This window comes from Vigna radiata, chromosome 11 (genome assembly GCF_000741045.1).
Source record: "Vigna radiata var. radiata cultivar VC1973A chromosome 11, Vradiata_ver6, whole genome shotgun sequence".
Lineage (NCBI taxonomy): Eukaryota > Viridiplantae > Streptophyta > Magnoliopsida > Fabales > Fabaceae > Vigna > Vigna radiata.
In genome coordinates this window covers 8,877,247-8,893,702 of record NC_028361.1, presented here as the reverse complement: position 1 = coordinate 8,893,702, position 16,456 = coordinate 8,877,247, and the positions used below count along the sequence as shown (strand labels likewise).

The following is a 16,456-nucleotide window of genomic DNA, read 5'->3' as shown; positions in this document are numbered from 1 at the left end:
ATGGCAATTACGCATTCGGACCTTAAACGACGACCTCAACATCCTCATCCTCCGCCGCTGATCGGTGCATCACTGCATTACGGAGGAGAAACCAGGTTTCCTCCGCCACCGGGGAAGGGACCACCTAAGGAGGGGGAACCGCCATCGTGGCTAGATGACGTTTGTGAAAGCAGCGCCGTGATCATCAACACGTGTGATGATGATCTGGAGCATCCATTTATTAAATACATAAAAATCATATTGAAAAGGAAAATGTTTGTTTGACACTCTTCCTTGACACAATTTTGACACACCTCCACGTGTCAAAATTCTATTGCATGCCAAGACATTTTAAATAAAACGCTTTTAAAGACTTGTAGAAGGGTATTTTTGGAAGAATGTTTGTATCAAATTTGGAATTGGTGGTTTAACATTTTCATCTTCTTCACTTTTCGAAACCAAAGTCTCGCGTCTATCCCATTGTCTCTGCCATTGTCTCTGCCATTGGGTTCCTCTCTTGATTCCTCTCGCACCCATTCGAAACCAAAGTTGCGCGTCTTCATTCCTCTCGATTTGTATTCATCCATTCTCTGTTGGTAAGCAGTATATGTCGTTTCGCGTTTTGCGTTTTGGTTTTGGGTGTGTTTTGTTTTTTGCAGTATATCCCATTGTTTGGATTAGGGAGGGTTTTTGTGTTTTGGGTTTGGGTTGGGGAGGGTTTTTGTGTGTCGTTTTGTGCGTTTTTGTGTTTTTATGAACCCTAATAAACCATTGATGTGTTTTTCTGAAATTTGGGCAGTTGCAATGGCCTCTCCGAACCCAAAGGNGTTTTTATGAACCCTAATAAACCATTGATGTGTTTTTCTGAAATTTGGGCAGTTGCAATGGCCTCTCCGAACCCAAAGGTAAGTAATAAATTTTTTTGGTTACTATTCATATGTTTGTATGAACCCTAATTCACTCTATATCGCATTTATATATAATTTATCTTTTTTTGGTAAGTAATAAATTTTTTGTTGATAATGTTGTGTAGTGGCGTGTTCGAGTCTCTGTTGATTCATCAATAATTGTTGCTATGAATGGGTTACTNAGAGAANTGCATGTAGAACGAATTTCAATGACACCATTTCGTTGGTGTTTGCGGCTTCNTAAGGCTCTGGAGATTAACTGTGAATTATTGAAGGTCATGGTATGTCGNTGGGCTGGGCATGATGTTAGCTTTAGGGTGAGTCATCAATTGGTACCATTTAGTGTTTTGGATGTTTTCATGACGACCGGTTTAGACATAGGTGGCTTAGAAGTTCCATTTGATGAATGTATAGTTGGTTTGGTTGGAGAAATGTTTAATTCAAAGAGCACAACTTTATTGGATTTGGTTGAGAAGTTTAATGTGATTGTTTTGGACGACAACATTGAGGTTGATGTTGTGTGTAGGNTGTATATATTTGTTTGTTTGGTTGTTTTTTTCTTTCCTAGGAAGTCTAAGGTTGTTGCTAACATGCCTTCAAAAGTGTTAGACNACCTAGATAGTTTGTGTTTATATGATTGGGCGACCGGTGTTCATAAACACCTTGTAGATAACTTGAATAAATGTATGAAAAAGATAATGTCTGGAGGTATCGCCANCGCACTCAGTCTTAGTGGGAATGTGGTTGTTTTGCAGGTAACATGGTTGCTTTGTAGTTCTTTAAATACCTTTGTATTGTAATGTAAAATATGGTTGACTGTAAGTTATTTTGTTATTGTAGGCTTGGGCTATAGAGAGGCTTTCTTTGGATGGTAATCCAAGTCATAGGAGGTTTCCTCGCATGTTGCGTTGGTTCCCCTATAAGACAAGATTATATGAAAAAATGGAAGAATTGTTTAGGACTGTAGATGTAAGTATTTGATGCATATCCATTTATGTTTTATTTAAATTGTTGCTGGTTTTAATGTACAAATAAATGTGTAATAGGTAAACTTGGAGTGGTATATTCAGATGCGTGATCGTTAAATGCCTGAAATTATTGCGACTTTTGATATGTTTGATGGAGGAACATATTTAGGAACACAACCGAAACGAGCCAGACTTGACGAGTTAGATGACGATACCTCGGATGACGGCACGTTTGAAGCAAATTTGGATGAGAGATTGAAGAAAAATACTAAAGCATATAGGTTAGTAANGTTTATTTTGGTTTTATATACTTTTATGGGCATAACTTACATTTAATAAGTACATTTTTATATTAAGGATCGTCTGTGAGATAATTGGGCAGACACTGAGCACAACATCTATTAATACCTTAGCTCCTTACAAATACATTGATAACATGGTAAGTGTTTTTTGTGATTAGTTGATTTATATTGTGCTGTATTCATTTGAAATCATTGATGAATTGTGTATGTGTAGTTGGTTCTATTTGCAACGACCATATTTATGCACTACGAGAAAAGGAGGACNGGGATTGTGAAGAGGATCCTTTTCAGTTCATTATATGCGGTAAGTTGTTGTTTATAGAAATTTTTCATGGTGTTGTTCATTTTACAAATAAAGTGTTAGTCGTTAGGCATTAATGATGGTTGTATTTGAACCTATTTGAACCTATTTGTAGGACCTTATAATCAATTATTATTTGAAAAAGGATAAAAATCAACGTGTTTTCAGTCTTCACAATTACAACAGCTGTTTGCGTGCCGAATACTTTGGCCTTCAAGACATTGCAACAGCTGACTTTGTGAGTCAGGTTTGATTTCCGTTGTGTATGTGGTTGTATTTCACATGTAGCAGGTCATGATGTTTTCAGTTTCCCTTTGTTTCTTTATTTGTAGTTGTTTCTTCCATTTTNCCATGACTATCATTGGTGGTGCTATGTAGTCAAACTAAGAACATTAGAGATATATGTTCTGGACTCTTTGGTGAAGGGTGTAAGAGACCGGAAAAGGATAGACATTCATGTGGTATGTGTCATCAAATTTAATAATGTTATTGACTTTGTTTAAATAATGTATTGTTAACGTGTTACTGTTATTTGTACATTGTAGGGTTAAAACCTTGCTCGATTTTTTTGCATGTTGTACAACAGACCGGAAGGCAGTATTGGACCTCTGTCTGTTGTACAAGCAAACATCCCATCCCAACCAAACTTGTAAGCCTTAACTTCAAAGATATGTTATTGTAAGTAATAAAGTTTTCATAATTGGTCGTTGAATATTTATTTATTTGTTTCAGGCATGACTGTAGAGTTATAATGTTACAAGCAATGCAAATTTGGGATGGTTCAGATAAATTCAATGGGAAAAGCATGCCAAAATACTCTAATGTAAGGAGTAGATAACATTTTCATTAATTTTTGATGATTTGGTTTGAATTGACTAGTTGAATAATTTTCTTTCAGGAGGAATTGCTTTCAATAAGAAAGCAATATGTACGTGATTGGATCTTGGATAACGACAACATAAGAATACTAGATGCGCTGGATGTGTACGGATTGTTGTAGGACATTTGTTGTTTTGTAAAAATATAGCGCAGTTTGTTTTTGTATAGTTTGTAAGATACACAAATGTATATGAATACATTGTGNAAATTATTATTGTAATAATATTATTGATTTCAAGGTTGTTATGTCACAATGTATACATGATTGTTCATTCATGATTGATGTCCACCTTTATTTATGTGCAAATTATAAAACAAGTTTAATTTTGAGTAGGTGAAGCTTTAGGTGTATAAAATAGCATGGTAATCGTTTTCAGGGCCTTGTAAACGATTACCAGAATGAGGTTGCACATTTGCACGTCCTTGTGCACTGTAGGAACCACCAACTTACACCTGAGGGATCACTGGGTCAATTTTCTGTTTTTAAGCCCAAAAGCACTTGGTTTTAACTCCAAACATTGATTACGTGTGACACTTACCATGTAGGTGATTTGTCTGGCACCCACTGATGGATTGGGGAACACCCATGCTTCAAACAACACCTAACTTTGAGTTGGTGAAGCTTTAGCTGTTTAAAGCAGCATGGTAATCGTTTACAGTGCCTTGTAAACGATTACCCGAATGAGATTGAACATTTGCACGTCCTTGTGCACTGTAGGAACCACCAACTTACACCTGAGGGACCACTGGGTCAAATTTGAGTTTTTAAGTCCAAAACCACTTGGTTTTTGCTGCAAACAATGATTATGTGTGACACTTATCATGAAGGTGATTTGTATGCCACCCAATGATTGATTGGGGGAGCACCCAAGCATCAAACATCACCTAACTTTGAGTTGGTGAAGCTTGACCTGTATAAAGCAGCATGGTAATCGTTTACAGTACCTTGTAAACGATTACCCGAATGAGATTGAACATTTGCACGTCCTTGTGCACTGTAGGAACCACCAACTTACACCTGAGGGACCATTGGGTGAAATTTGAGTTTTTAAGTCCAAAACCACTTGGTTTTTGCTCCAAACAATGATTAAGTGTCAGAGTTATCTTATATGTTATTTGGGTGATAATGTTTCCTATTGGATCAATCAATCACATTGGCTTCTTAAGTGACAGAATAAAACCAAGGGATTCCAATACAATAATATAACTTCCAACATAACATCAACCAAAATATTACATTCATGACATAACATTAGTCAATCACAAAAGATAATAACATTGTCTTTTGTAACACAAATGCATTACAAAAGATAACATTGAACAACAGTAATCCATTAAAGACAATAACATTGTCACCTACACATANCACTAATGCATAACAAAAGTTTGAACACTAATCCTTAAACTTCTGGTTGTTTGGATGATGATGATGATGCTTCGTCAGTTGGTGGAACAAATTTTCGGAGGATGGCTGCCACATCGACATTGTTTTCTGCCCACATCGGAAGTCGAATGACAGGTTTTGGCGTTTCCTCCACCAAGGCAAGTGTTGGAGGACAAATATNTGGTGCAAAAACCTTGACTATGTTGCGGTGAACGATATTCAAGTACTTGTTCGTCCCAATTGCANAGAAGGAATTAACCTAATTCAAGGGAACCAAATTTCAGTAGTATATAAATATCATATGAAATAATTGCACCACAATAAAGGTTATGTTTTTTTAAAAGTGTAAATGAAGTACGCAATAGTTGGTTTACAAGATTTAGTATCATGACTGAGCCAACTTTAATATTATCTCCAAATTGAGGATACTGAAGAACTTTATGGTGCAATGAAGCCTTCACGACAGCGGATGGGTCCTGGTGACATTCAATGAATCATAATTTTATTTTGGGTCAAAAGTACCACATTGTGAAATATAATACCTTAATAGTAAAAAACATGTCTCCCAGGCCATTGGGAGTGCACTCCTTGACTAAGCAAGCAACACATGAAAGGGTCTGCATTTTTTTAGCCTCTTTGAGTGAGTTGACGTTCTCCATTTTTCCATCAGCAACAAGTCCTACAAGACTCATAATAATGTCAATAACCAATTATATATATAAAAAAACCACCTACTAAACTTATTTAATTTCAACACATAACGTACCATGGTGTTCAATATACATTTGGGCCCACTTCCAAGCATTGGTGTTGAAATCAAATGTAATCGCATAACCATATTACAAACAAAACTAAATGGGGTCAAAAAACCCACAAAGAAACATAAAACAAACAACACAACACCCCTAAACAATTACACAAAACACAAAAACACACTACCATTAACACAACATCAACAACGACGAACACAAATCAAAAACCCAAAACAAATAAACACTAAACCCTCACTACAACATCCACAGTGGAAGACCACAAATCAAAAACCCAAAACCTAACAACGCAAACCAAAAACCCAAAAACCCAAAACAAATACCCAAAACTCGAACAAAACAAAAACACAACTACCCTAACAAAAAACCCAAAACCCAACAACGCATTTACCTTTCTACAACGAAGTTGCTGTTCCGGACTTTCCATTTCCACCAAACGCCGACAACGGACAACGAAAAATCAAATGTCACTCAAGGGAGTAACCACAACGCAGAAAACAACGAAATGAGACAGAGGACGAAACGAGAGAGATTGTGAAATGAGAGAGATTGTGAAATGAAAGACAAAACAGAGTTTAACAGGGAAAGGGTATATTTGGAATGCCAAATTTTCCAAATGCTACTCATTTTCATTCTCAGATTTAAAAAAAAAAAACAACCAATGTCAGCTTGACACGTGTGTGTCAAAAATATGTTAAAAAAGTTGTGTTAAAATAATGGGATCCTATTGAAAAACCGGTCTGGGGCGTTGGACCACTTTTACCAGTATTGGAACTGGACCGCTTCAACTCTCTTAGACCGTGACGTCTGGCCGAACCGCCGGTTCAGCGTCACCGAAGAAGAAGTGATCTAGTGTTAGATTCAAAGGCACGTGGATCGGTTCTGTGTGTGTCATTTGGTACGGAGGTGGGTCGCACCTCGGAAGAACTCGATGATGATGTGAAGAAGCATTCATTCGGGTGGGTATGATAATACGTGGGTGGACTGGACACCACAGTTATTCTTCAACTGGTGGGTTTTTGTCTCATTGTGGATGGAACTCGTCGGTGAAGGATTTTGGACGTGGGGTTCCGTTGTTGGCTTGGCCCATAATGCCAAGGTGCTGATGTCTCATCTTAAGCTCAGGTACATTGTGACTGATGATATGTCGGAGAAGATAACAAAGAAGTTGATGACCGATAAAGAGATTCTAAGAATACGATTTTTTATGATTCATATCAATCAAATCATTTAAAAGCTTTTTTCTTATCTCTTCTTTTTTTTTTTTACTTAGATTCATACTTACATTCATCTTATTATACTAGATGAATTATAGATTGTAATATTATCGATGAATCATTGAAGTGATTTACTTGGAGATACAATAATGAAATATGAGTTTAATTTAGACACTACATCTAATCCAAGTCTTCTTCCTTATATATATTATTCAATTCTAGACTCTTCTGATAATAAAGGATTGGAAGATGAGGAATTTATTGCAATGTAGAAAATCTTTATTCACTTATGTACGAAAATGTGTAATCTCACCTACTTTGATGTTACTTCACTCAGGCACATTATATCTACCTTTACCATAGGTGAGTAAATAGGATTCATGATATTAAATTGAGACCAATAATTCCCCAGGGGTGGGGACAAAAATCAACATTTTAAAAACAAAATCTAAATTTGAATATATATTAAAAAAGTCCTTCTATTTATTTATACTTGTACATATTCCATCCAAAACGGAATTTATGTTGAGAAAAGCCATTTCTAGTGCTATTACAGAGGTTGAAATGTTCAAACAACTTTTCCTCTAAGCAAAAGCAAACGCTTCGTTTGTATTTCTCCCAAGCTTCGCTAAACACAGCATTTTAAGCCTTCAAGCTATGTAAAATTCAATACCAAAAGAGAAGCCACAATATATTATTATGTTTAAGCTATAGCAGGTAGAATATATTATCATACATCTCCACCTTACAGCAATACTCTAACAAGAAAGGGAAGAGAGAGATGGAAAAGAGCAAAGTTCTTATTGTTGGGGGAACTGGCTACATAGGGAAAAGGTTGGTGAAGGCAAGTTTAGCTCAAGGACACCAAACATTTGTCCTTCACAGGCCAGAGATTGGTGTTGACATTGAGAAAGTTCAGCTTCTCTTGTCGTTCAAGGAACAAGGAGCAAGACTAGTGTCAGGTTCCTTTAATGATCATCAGAGCCTGGTGAATGCCGTGAAACTGGTTGATGTTGTCATTTGTGCCATATCTGGTGTTCATATCCGCAGCCACCAAATCCTCCTCCAACTTAAACTTGTTGATGCAATAAAAGAAGCTGGAAATGTCAAGGTAATATTAAACTGCATGTAGTAAAGTCTCGTCATATCATCTATAATTCTTGTAATCAAATGGTATTAGTTACATTATCATTCACTATAGATCTGTTTTGGACAATTTAGCTTGTGACTATTTAGAATTAATGTTTTGTACCATGCAGAGATTTTTGCCTTCAGAGTTTGGGACCGATCCTGCTAGAATGGGACATGCATTGGAGCCTGGAAGAGTAACATTTGACGACAAAATGGTTGTGAGAAAAGCTATTGAAGAGGCTGGAATACCATTCACCTATATTTCTGCTAATTGTTTTGCTGGTTACTTTCTTGGTGGGTTGTGTCAGCCTGGCTTTATAATGCCCCCAAGGGATTCTGTGGTGTTATTTGGAGATGGAAACGTAAAGGGTAAATCACTGACTATGCACTTTCCAAGTTTATCTTTCTGTCCAAATGTTTTGTGACTCTTCTGAGCTCTTGAAATTGTTCCAAACAATTCATGTGCATGTTTTGTATGAACTATGTGTACATTGAATTTGGCAGCTATCTATGTGGAAGAATATGATATAGCCATGTATACTATCAAAAGCATAGATGACCCCAGAACTCTGAACAAAACAGTTTACATCAGGCCACCAGAAAACATACTGTCCCAGAGAGAAGTTGTTCAAATTTGGGAGAAACTGATTGGGAAAGAGTTGCAGAAATCTTCAATTTCTGCAGAACAGCTTTTGAGTTCCATGGAAGGTGAGATCAATATCATTGATCTGCAATAGTATCTGAAGAATGCTAAGTCATACATCTATTACTAACTCATCTGTGACATTCATATGATTTTATTTTCTTAAAACAGGACAACCTTATGAACAGCAAGTAGGAATTGGACATTACTACCATGTTTGCTTTGAAGGCTGTCTCACAAATTTTGAGATTGGAGAAGAAGGGGTTGAAGCTTGTGAATTGTATCCTGAAATAAAGTACACTACTGTTGAAGACTACATGAAACGCTATGTATAGAAGCTTGTGTTTGAATTGGAATAAAGAAAACAAAAACTGTTTGTGCAACAGAGCAATTTGTGATCATATAATTACTGTTTTACTTGCACGGAATTTTATATCAGTTATATTCTTTTATTTAAAAATTTAGAATTTAAGATATCTTAAGAGTTGATACTCAATTTCACTCCAAAACCATGTATTAATCAACAACATATCTTAAAAAAAGCATCAGAACTCTGTCTTCTCTTGTAAAATAAAAAAAATTCAATACTAACATACATTTTTGTAGATACCTTGTATCATAAAAATAATTGTTTTTTAAGTTATAATGAGCAATGAATTTTTTCAGTTGTATGCTTCGAATTTAAATTTTAGTTAAATTAATATAACTTTATGTAGTGGATTATCATACTTGATGGCGCCAACGCTTTAATTTATTTTGACATTTAATGCATTGATTATATGTATCAAACTCATAAAATGATAATATAGTTTTGTTTACAGAAAAATAAATAAAAGACAAGAAGAAGAGACTAGTTTCAAAAATATCCACATGACTCCAATCAACTTAAAAACATATTTTCTAATTTAATCCTTGATAACATCATAACCCAATAAAGTGAGTTGTCACTTAATATTACACATTAAAAAAACTAATTGTCTTAGTTAATCTCTATTTAATTACTTTTTTTTAGTTTCTCATTACAAGTACAAGATACATAGTTTTTTTTTTTTTTTTTAAGTTCAAAACAAAAGTATATTTTACAATTTTTTTCTTTTTGCATAAAAATTAATATTTTTTTAAAAAATCTCCTTTTATTGGCTGCAATTCTGATTGCAGTGTTATCAATTCTAATTAGGATGGTAAAAGAGGAAATGTTGAGTGCATTTATTACATTTGATTTAGCTTTATTGTTTTCACTGTATGAGGTAATGAATATTACCAAAGACCTTGAGGCCATGTTCCCCTCCTTGCATGTTTTTTTCTGTATCCAAAATGATATAGCCAACCAGGATTTGGACCTTCTGTCACTTAATTAAGAATTCAATTCAAATTTCTTGGTGTTTTGGTTTTCTGGTATTTCCTCTAATTTCCACTTTTGCAATTTACTTCTTTATATGGTTTCAACTCTGCGTTTTAGTTTCAACTTTATGTTCATTCAATTCCGTTTAGTTTTACTTTCCATTTGCATTATAGTTTAGTTTCAATGTTTCAGTTTTGATTGTGTGTAATAGGAGCATCATAAAAATAGTTAGTGGATTTAATTTATTTTCTATTCATATGTGTATTTATGTTTCTATATTATGTTTTTATACTTATATTTTATTTTTATAATGCTTTAAATATATATATATATATATATATATATATATATATATATATATATATATATATATCAATCAATTGTAGTCTCTTCTTATTATCAAATAAGATACATAATTTTTATCCTTTATTTTTTCATAACATGTTATCAGAAGAAAATTATTAATTCTTGATCACGTTCTTCCGCAACCAATTCTTTTCTTCATCTTCTACTTCTCGTTCTTGGCTTTTCTATAATTTCTTCTCCTTTTATGGCTACTCTCTCTATTACCCTCACATATGTTTTTATGTTTTGACTTTGTTTTCTAGGGTTTTCAATGAGAAACAATTGGGTGCTTTAATCACTCGTAATCCTGGATTGATTTTTGAGGAATCTGGAGGAGTTTCTGGAGATTCGGGTTGTGAAATTTTTGTTCAATTTGAGATTGTGAAATTCAATGGCTTTTGCGGTTATTTCTTCTTCTAATAATTCTCAAGCACAGTCACATTCTTCAACTTTGGGACTTTCTCAAGAGCAAATTCATGGTCTATTGGCACTTCTTCCTCAATCTAATCCCACATTCTACCGGTCTAGTGAGTTCTCATAATGTTTCCACTTCTTCTCAGGATCAAGGTAATATCTCTTCCCAATGGATTCTAGACACAGGTGCTACTGATCATATATCCAGTTCTTTGTCTCATTTTATTTCTTATCATAGAATCTCACCAATTGCAATTTCTCTACTCAACAAGAACTCTTCATTTGCTCATTTTTCTGGCATAGTTTCTCTTGGCCCACACCTTACCTTACATAATGTCTAGTTTGTTCCTAATTTTTCAATCAATCTTATTTCGGTCACAAAGTTAACTAAATCTCTATCTTGTAAAGTTATCATTTTTGAATTTTCATGTGAAATACAGGACAAGTCAACCCTACAAACGATCGGGAAAGCTGAAGAAAGAGATGACTTGTATGTCATGATAGTTCCTGCATCCACACCCCTTCTTCACCAACTGCTATTTCTCCTGAGAATTCTATTGCTTGTTCTACAATAAGACCTAACTCTATAGATATTTGGCAATCTAGACTAGGACATTCTTCTTCTTCTTGTTATACCAAATTGCGCACCATGTATGCCACTTTACCTTATACAAAATACGCTCATTGTGATACTTGTCACTATTCTAAGCAAAGAAAATTGCCTTTTCAATTAAGTACTACTGTTTCAAAAGCTCCTTTTGATTTAATTCATGTTGATATTTGAGGGCCATATTGCACTTCTTCTGTTGATGGTTTCAATATTTCTTAACTATAGTGGATGATATGTCAAGATTCACATGGATTAAATTGATGGCAAGTAAGTCTGATACAAGATCACAACTTATTGGCTTTGTTTCTTATATCAAAACTCAATTTGGCATTGATGTAAAAGTTGGTAGATCAGATAAATGGTAATGAGTTTGCAATGACAAATTTTTATAGACAAAAAGGGATATAACATCAATTATCTTGTGTTGAAACACCTCAACAAAATGGAGTTATTGAGAGAAAACATCAACACATTCTCAATGTTGCTAGATCTTTAATGTTTCAATCCCATTTGCCCATAATTTTCTGGTCTTTTGTTGTTCGTTAAGCTGCGCAACTCATTAATATTTTACCTTCCAAAGTTTTGGCATATTTTTCTCCATCTCAACTGTTACAAAATGTTAAACCGGACATTACTTACTTACGAGTTTTTGGCTCACTTTGCTATGCTTCAACTCTTCAAGCTCATAGAACAAAATTTCAGCCTCGTGCAAGAAAATGTATTTTACTTGGTTTTAAAAAAGGAGTGAAAGGCTACCTTTTGTTAGATTTGAACTCAAGGGAAATTTTTATATCAAGGAATGTAGTATTTTATGAAAACTTATTTCATTCTCTTACTAGTGACAAGAACTCACCTATTGATACACAAAATTCAAATTCCTTGGATTTTGTCACCAAAATCATTTCCTCTCCATCAATTCAAATTCCAGACCCTGTTATTTCTTCTTCTCAACTTGTTTCTATTGAACCTGCCACTGCTACTCCACAAAGGAAATCAACCAGGCCAAAACATAAACCATCTTATCTGCAAGATTACCATTGCAACATGTTATCTACTTCTTCTGTCACTCAGTCATCCACAGGTACCTTATATCCTATCTCTTCATATCTCTCATATAATGCATTATCATCTCTTCATAAATCATATGTCTTTAATCTTTCCCAAGTTAGTGAACCTAAAACCTATAACCAAGCCATCAAACATGATTGTTGGAGAAATGCCATGGATCAAGAAATTGCAGCTTTAGAAAATACCAAAACTTGGGTTTTAACTGATCTACCTTATGGAAAGCAACCTATCGGATGTAAATGGGTATACAAAATAAAGAGGCATGTTGATGGGAGTACTGAACGATACAAGGCAAGATTAGTAGCCAAAGGCTACACACAACAGNAAGGCTTAGATTACTTTGAGACTTTTTCACCTGTTGTCAAACTCACAACAGTAAGATTGGTTATGGCTTTAGCAGCTTCCAAACATTGGTATTTACATCAACTAGATGTAAATAATGCTTTTCTACATGGGGATCTAGATGGAGAGGTATACATGTCTCTTCCTCTTGGCTACAAAACAGAAAAAACAAGGCAAGTTTGCAAGTTGTTGAAGTCTTTATACAGACTCAAGCAGGCCTCTCGACAATGGAGTTACAAGTTGACAACTACTTTACTTTCTTTGGGCTACATACAATCAAAATCAGATTATTCACTTTTTGTCAAAAGTGATTCTGCTCATATCANCATCTTACTTGTTTATGTAAATGATATAGTTTTGGCAGGTGATGACATCAAGGAAATCCAAACTGTGAAGGTTCTATTGAATGCAAAGTTGAAAATTAAAGACCTTGGCCAACTCAAGTATTTTCTGGGCTTAGAAATTGCAAGATCTCAACAGGGCATTAATTTATCACAAAGGAAGTATGCTCTAGAGTTACTAGAAGATGTAGGATTGTTGGGATGTCAACCTGTTCCTACTCCCATACAACCAGGCGCAAAATTCTCCAAGACAAAAGGAAAACCCTATTCAGATGTGCAAGCCTATGGAAGTCTTCTTGGCAGGTTATTATATCTAACCAACACAATACTAGATATACGTTTTGCTGTTAGTATTCTTAGTCAATTTCTTTCCAATCCTTTGGAAGATCACTATGCAACAACAATAAGGATTCTGAGATATATCAAGAACAATCCAGGACAAGGATTATTCTTTCCCTCCAACACAGAACATTCTCTCAAGGCTTTTAGTGATTATGATTGGGTTGCTTGCCCTGATACTAGAAGGTCTGTGACTGGTTTTAATGTGTTCTATTGTGCATCCTTAATCAGCTGGAAATCCAAGAAGCAAGGTACTACATCTAGATCATCAACTGAAGCAGAATATAGAGCCTTAGCTTCCACAACATGTGAAATTCAATGGCTTTTGTATTTACTCCATGATTTGAAACAACCTCTACCACAACTAGTTCCTCTGTTTTGTGACAATCAATCTGCTATACAAATTGCACAAAATCCAGCCATGCATGAGAGGACAAAACACATTGAAATTGATTGTCATCTCATAAGGGATAAAGTTCAAGCTGGTGTAATTAAGCTCCTGCCTATTTCTACCTCATCACAACTTGCAGACATTCGTACTAAAGCTTTGCATCCAGCACAATTTCCATCTTTGTTGTCCAAGTTGAGCATTAAGGATATATATGCTGCAGTTTGAGGGGGATATTGGATTTAATTTATTTTCCATTCATATCTGGGCATTTGTGTTCATATATTTATATTCTGTTTTTATACTTATATTTCATTTTTATATTGCTTTAAACAGTTATATATATCAATTGTACTCTTCCCTTAATTTTCATCATTTCTTTTCTTATAACAATAATGAAGAAGGAAAAGAGAGGACAAAGTGTAATAACTCTAACAAAAGATATATAATTGCTGCTATAAAATATGAGACTTCTCATTTAAAGCATTGAAAATTGTACCAAAAACAAATTTGAAGATGTGGATTAAATGATGGTAGACATGCAAAGAAAATTGAAAAAAAAATAACCAAATGTTTTGTGAATTATGTGTTAATTTAATTATCTAACATTGTTTATTATTCAAATTTGTTAAAGTACCCAAAACTTAATTTGGATAAATTATTTGAATCTTGTTTCAACTTTTTTTCTGTAAGTACTATTAAGAAGGATATATCGAAAATATTTGTGAGAGAAGAAAGCAAGTTGAAAGAAAAGTTGCATAATAACATTATGAGTAAGATTTGCTTAATTTTTAATTTATGGACATCTTGCACTACTGAGGGTCATATAAATTTAACGGTTTAAATACCTTTTTAGTCCCCAAGTTGGAGGCTAAATTTTTGTTTTGTACCCGCTTTTAAAAATGATGTAATTTGGTTCCTAGGTTACCAATTTTGGTGTTATTAGGTCCCTTCTGTTAAATTGGTAGAAACGGCGTTAAGTTCACATTACGTGGCACTGCAGTCTTTTTCTCTCTCTGCTGCTGTCAACACTCAATTTCGTCCGGACGTTTAAATAATCGAACTTGTTTTTACTTTTGTTTTATTTTATTTTATTTGCATATTTTATTTTATTTTACCATTTGATTTAGTTTTATTTTATTTTATTATTATTTAGATTTAATTTTAGTTTTCATTTAATTTTATTATTTTGAAAAAAAAAGAAAGAAAAAAAAGAAAAGAAAAAAAAAAGAAAAAAAAAGAAAAGAAAAGCAAAATAGAAAGAAAAGAAAAGAAGAAAAAAAAATAGAAAAGAAAAGAGAAAAACGTGTGAAGAAAAACACGTGAGAAAATTTGTGATGTGTGTGTTGGGTGTGAGGGAGCAGGAAGTGAGCTGGCAAGNAAAAGTTGTTGAGGGTTTTAGGGTTTTGGTAAAAAAAAACAGAGAGGAGAAAAACGGGGAAAAAAGAGAGAGAAAGGGGAGAAAAGGAGGAAGAAAAGGATTGGACAGACAGCAGCAAGGAAAGAACAGTATACACAAGGCTTGATCGGAGGTAAATAATTAACGGCGAAGGTAAATTTTTAGCTGGTTATAGATGTATGATTTATAATCTTCTAATTTTTGATAGTGCATGTCATTGCGATTTTCCTGTTATATATTCAAGAANGTCATGATCATATTCTGGTTCATTTTTGCTGGGTAACCATTGGTCACTTGACCCTAACATAACTCAGATTATACATTCACCATGTTCACCCANCCTTTCTTCCTGAATCATCAATCTCTAAAATTGCATAACAGCCACCCAGATACATTCTATTCCTACTGCCATTATACAATCCCTCTCAAATAAGTCCAAAAATTACCAAAGCCCAGATTCCAACAATCAAAATTGGTTTCACCATCTTCAACAATAAAAAAAAAAAAACAAAACAAACAGAGCTCTCATCGTGTGACCCAAACCTGCAAACCGATCCTGCATCAACCCCAATTCATCAGCATACACAGAAATTGGCAAAGAAGGTATAGCATTACTGCTTTCCCGAATTGACTTGTTTTTTTTTCTGAATCATCTGCTCAAAACATTCCCCGATCGGTTCAAACCATCCCTTCCCTCGTTTACCCAAACCATTGTTTTCCTTTACCTTAAATCAGTAATGAGATTCAATCAAGAAGGTCAGAAAACCCACACAATCCCAATTTGCACTCAAACAATATTCACAATTTGAAATACATTTGGGGCTCCTGTGATCCGATCTCGGTCTGTAACCTCCGCTTCAATTAGTGGTGGTGTTGACGGCAACGACCTTGGGCTGGGAGGAGAAGTCGTCCCTGAGTCGAACACGACCCGTGACGAAGCAAAGGGTTTAGGCGGCGGCGTTCGGTGGTGGAAAGGTGAGGTCGCCATCATCGTTGATGGAGGAGAGGGACTGATACGATGGTCGAAGGTAGGCGTTGCGACTCTGGGTATGGAAGCAGTTCAGGTCGAGATTCGCGATGGCAGGAGACGGTGTTTGTTGGCGGAGGGCGGCGAAGAAGCTACGTGAGGAAAACGATGGTCGTGTGCTAGGTGGTTGACGGTGGCTGCCGGAATGGTGTTTGGTTGGAGGGGACACCCTTTTGCTCGGGAGAGAAAGCAGAGGATGGGTTTGAGTGTTCTGTTCTAATGAGAACGGTCCTGAGGATTTGGGGGGTAAAAAAACCCTAATTTTCTGATTAGGGGCTTGGGCCGTTGAACCAGGGATTGGCTAGCTGCAGCCTCCCTTTCTGCTAAGTCGCACCCCTCCTCCATTGAACCAGGGAATT

The 16,456-nt window shown here is 35.1% G+C and overlaps 4 protein-coding genes across 6 annotated transcripts in view; all 4 read left to right on the top strand.

The window, feature by feature from the left end:
• LOC111240553 lies at positions 1-1,972 on the top strand. The gene is made up of 5 exons (XM_022775706.1): positions 1-254; positions 779-884; positions 1,013-1,642; positions 1,728-1,856; positions 1,934-1,972. The coding sequence occupies exons 1-5, from the start codon at positions 1-3 to the stop codon at positions 1,970-1,972; spliced, it is 1,158 nt and encodes a 385-aa protein (XP_022631427.1).
• LOC106777485 lies at positions 1,973-3,108 on the top strand. Its single transcript, XM_022775705.1, has 5 exons — positions 1,973-2,136; positions 2,213-2,294; positions 2,372-2,461; positions 2,574-2,696; positions 2,791-3,108. The coding sequence occupies exons 1-5, from the start codon at positions 1,973-1,975 to the stop codon at positions 2,959-2,961; spliced, it is 630 nt and encodes a 209-aa protein (XP_022631426.1). The 3' UTR covers positions 2,962-3,108.
• A 4,107-nt stretch (positions 3,109-7,215) lies between these two features.
• Positions 7,216-8,905, top strand: LOC106776909 (bifunctional pinoresinol-lariciresinol reductase 2). The gene is made up of 4 exons (XM_014664380.2): positions 7,216-7,819; positions 7,968-8,208; positions 8,344-8,547; positions 8,654-8,905. The coding sequence occupies exons 1-4, from the start codon at positions 7,490-7,492 to the stop codon at positions 8,815-8,817; spliced, it is 939 nt and encodes a 312-aa protein (XP_014519866.1). The 5' UTR covers positions 7,216-7,489; the 3' UTR covers positions 8,818-8,905.
• Positions 8,906-15,132: 6,227 nt separating this feature from the next.
• LOC106778016 (protein LOW PSII ACCUMULATION 3, chloroplastic) overlaps positions 15,133-16,456 on the top strand; it is a 9,833-nt gene continuing 8,509 nt past the window's right edge. For 2 of the 3 annotated variants that reach the window (XM_014665894.2, XM_014665895.2), the window contains exon 1: positions 15,134-15,223. The gene's annotated coding sequence lies outside the window, so the exon portion shown is untranslated. Of the gene's footprint in view, positions 15,224-16,456 lie in introns of all 3 variants that reach the window. The other variant, XM_022775989.1, reaches the window with a different exon arrangement.

What these genes read in the sequence shown, in the direction of transcription:
- LOC106776909 (XM_014664380.2), top strand. Translation starts at nt 7,490, where the DNA reads ATGGAAAAGAGCAAAGTTCTTATTGTTGGGGGAACTGGCTACATAGGG. An exon ending in TGGAGATGGAAACGTAAAGG is followed by an intron (nt 8,209 to 8,343) that starts GTAAATCACTGA and finishes TGAATTTGGCAG; the next exon opens with CTATCTATGTGGAAGAATAT. An exon ending in GCTTTTGAGTTCCATGGAAG is followed by an intron (nt 8,548 to 8,653) that starts GTGAGATCAATA and finishes TTCTTAAAACAG; the next exon opens with GACAACCTTATGAACAGCAA.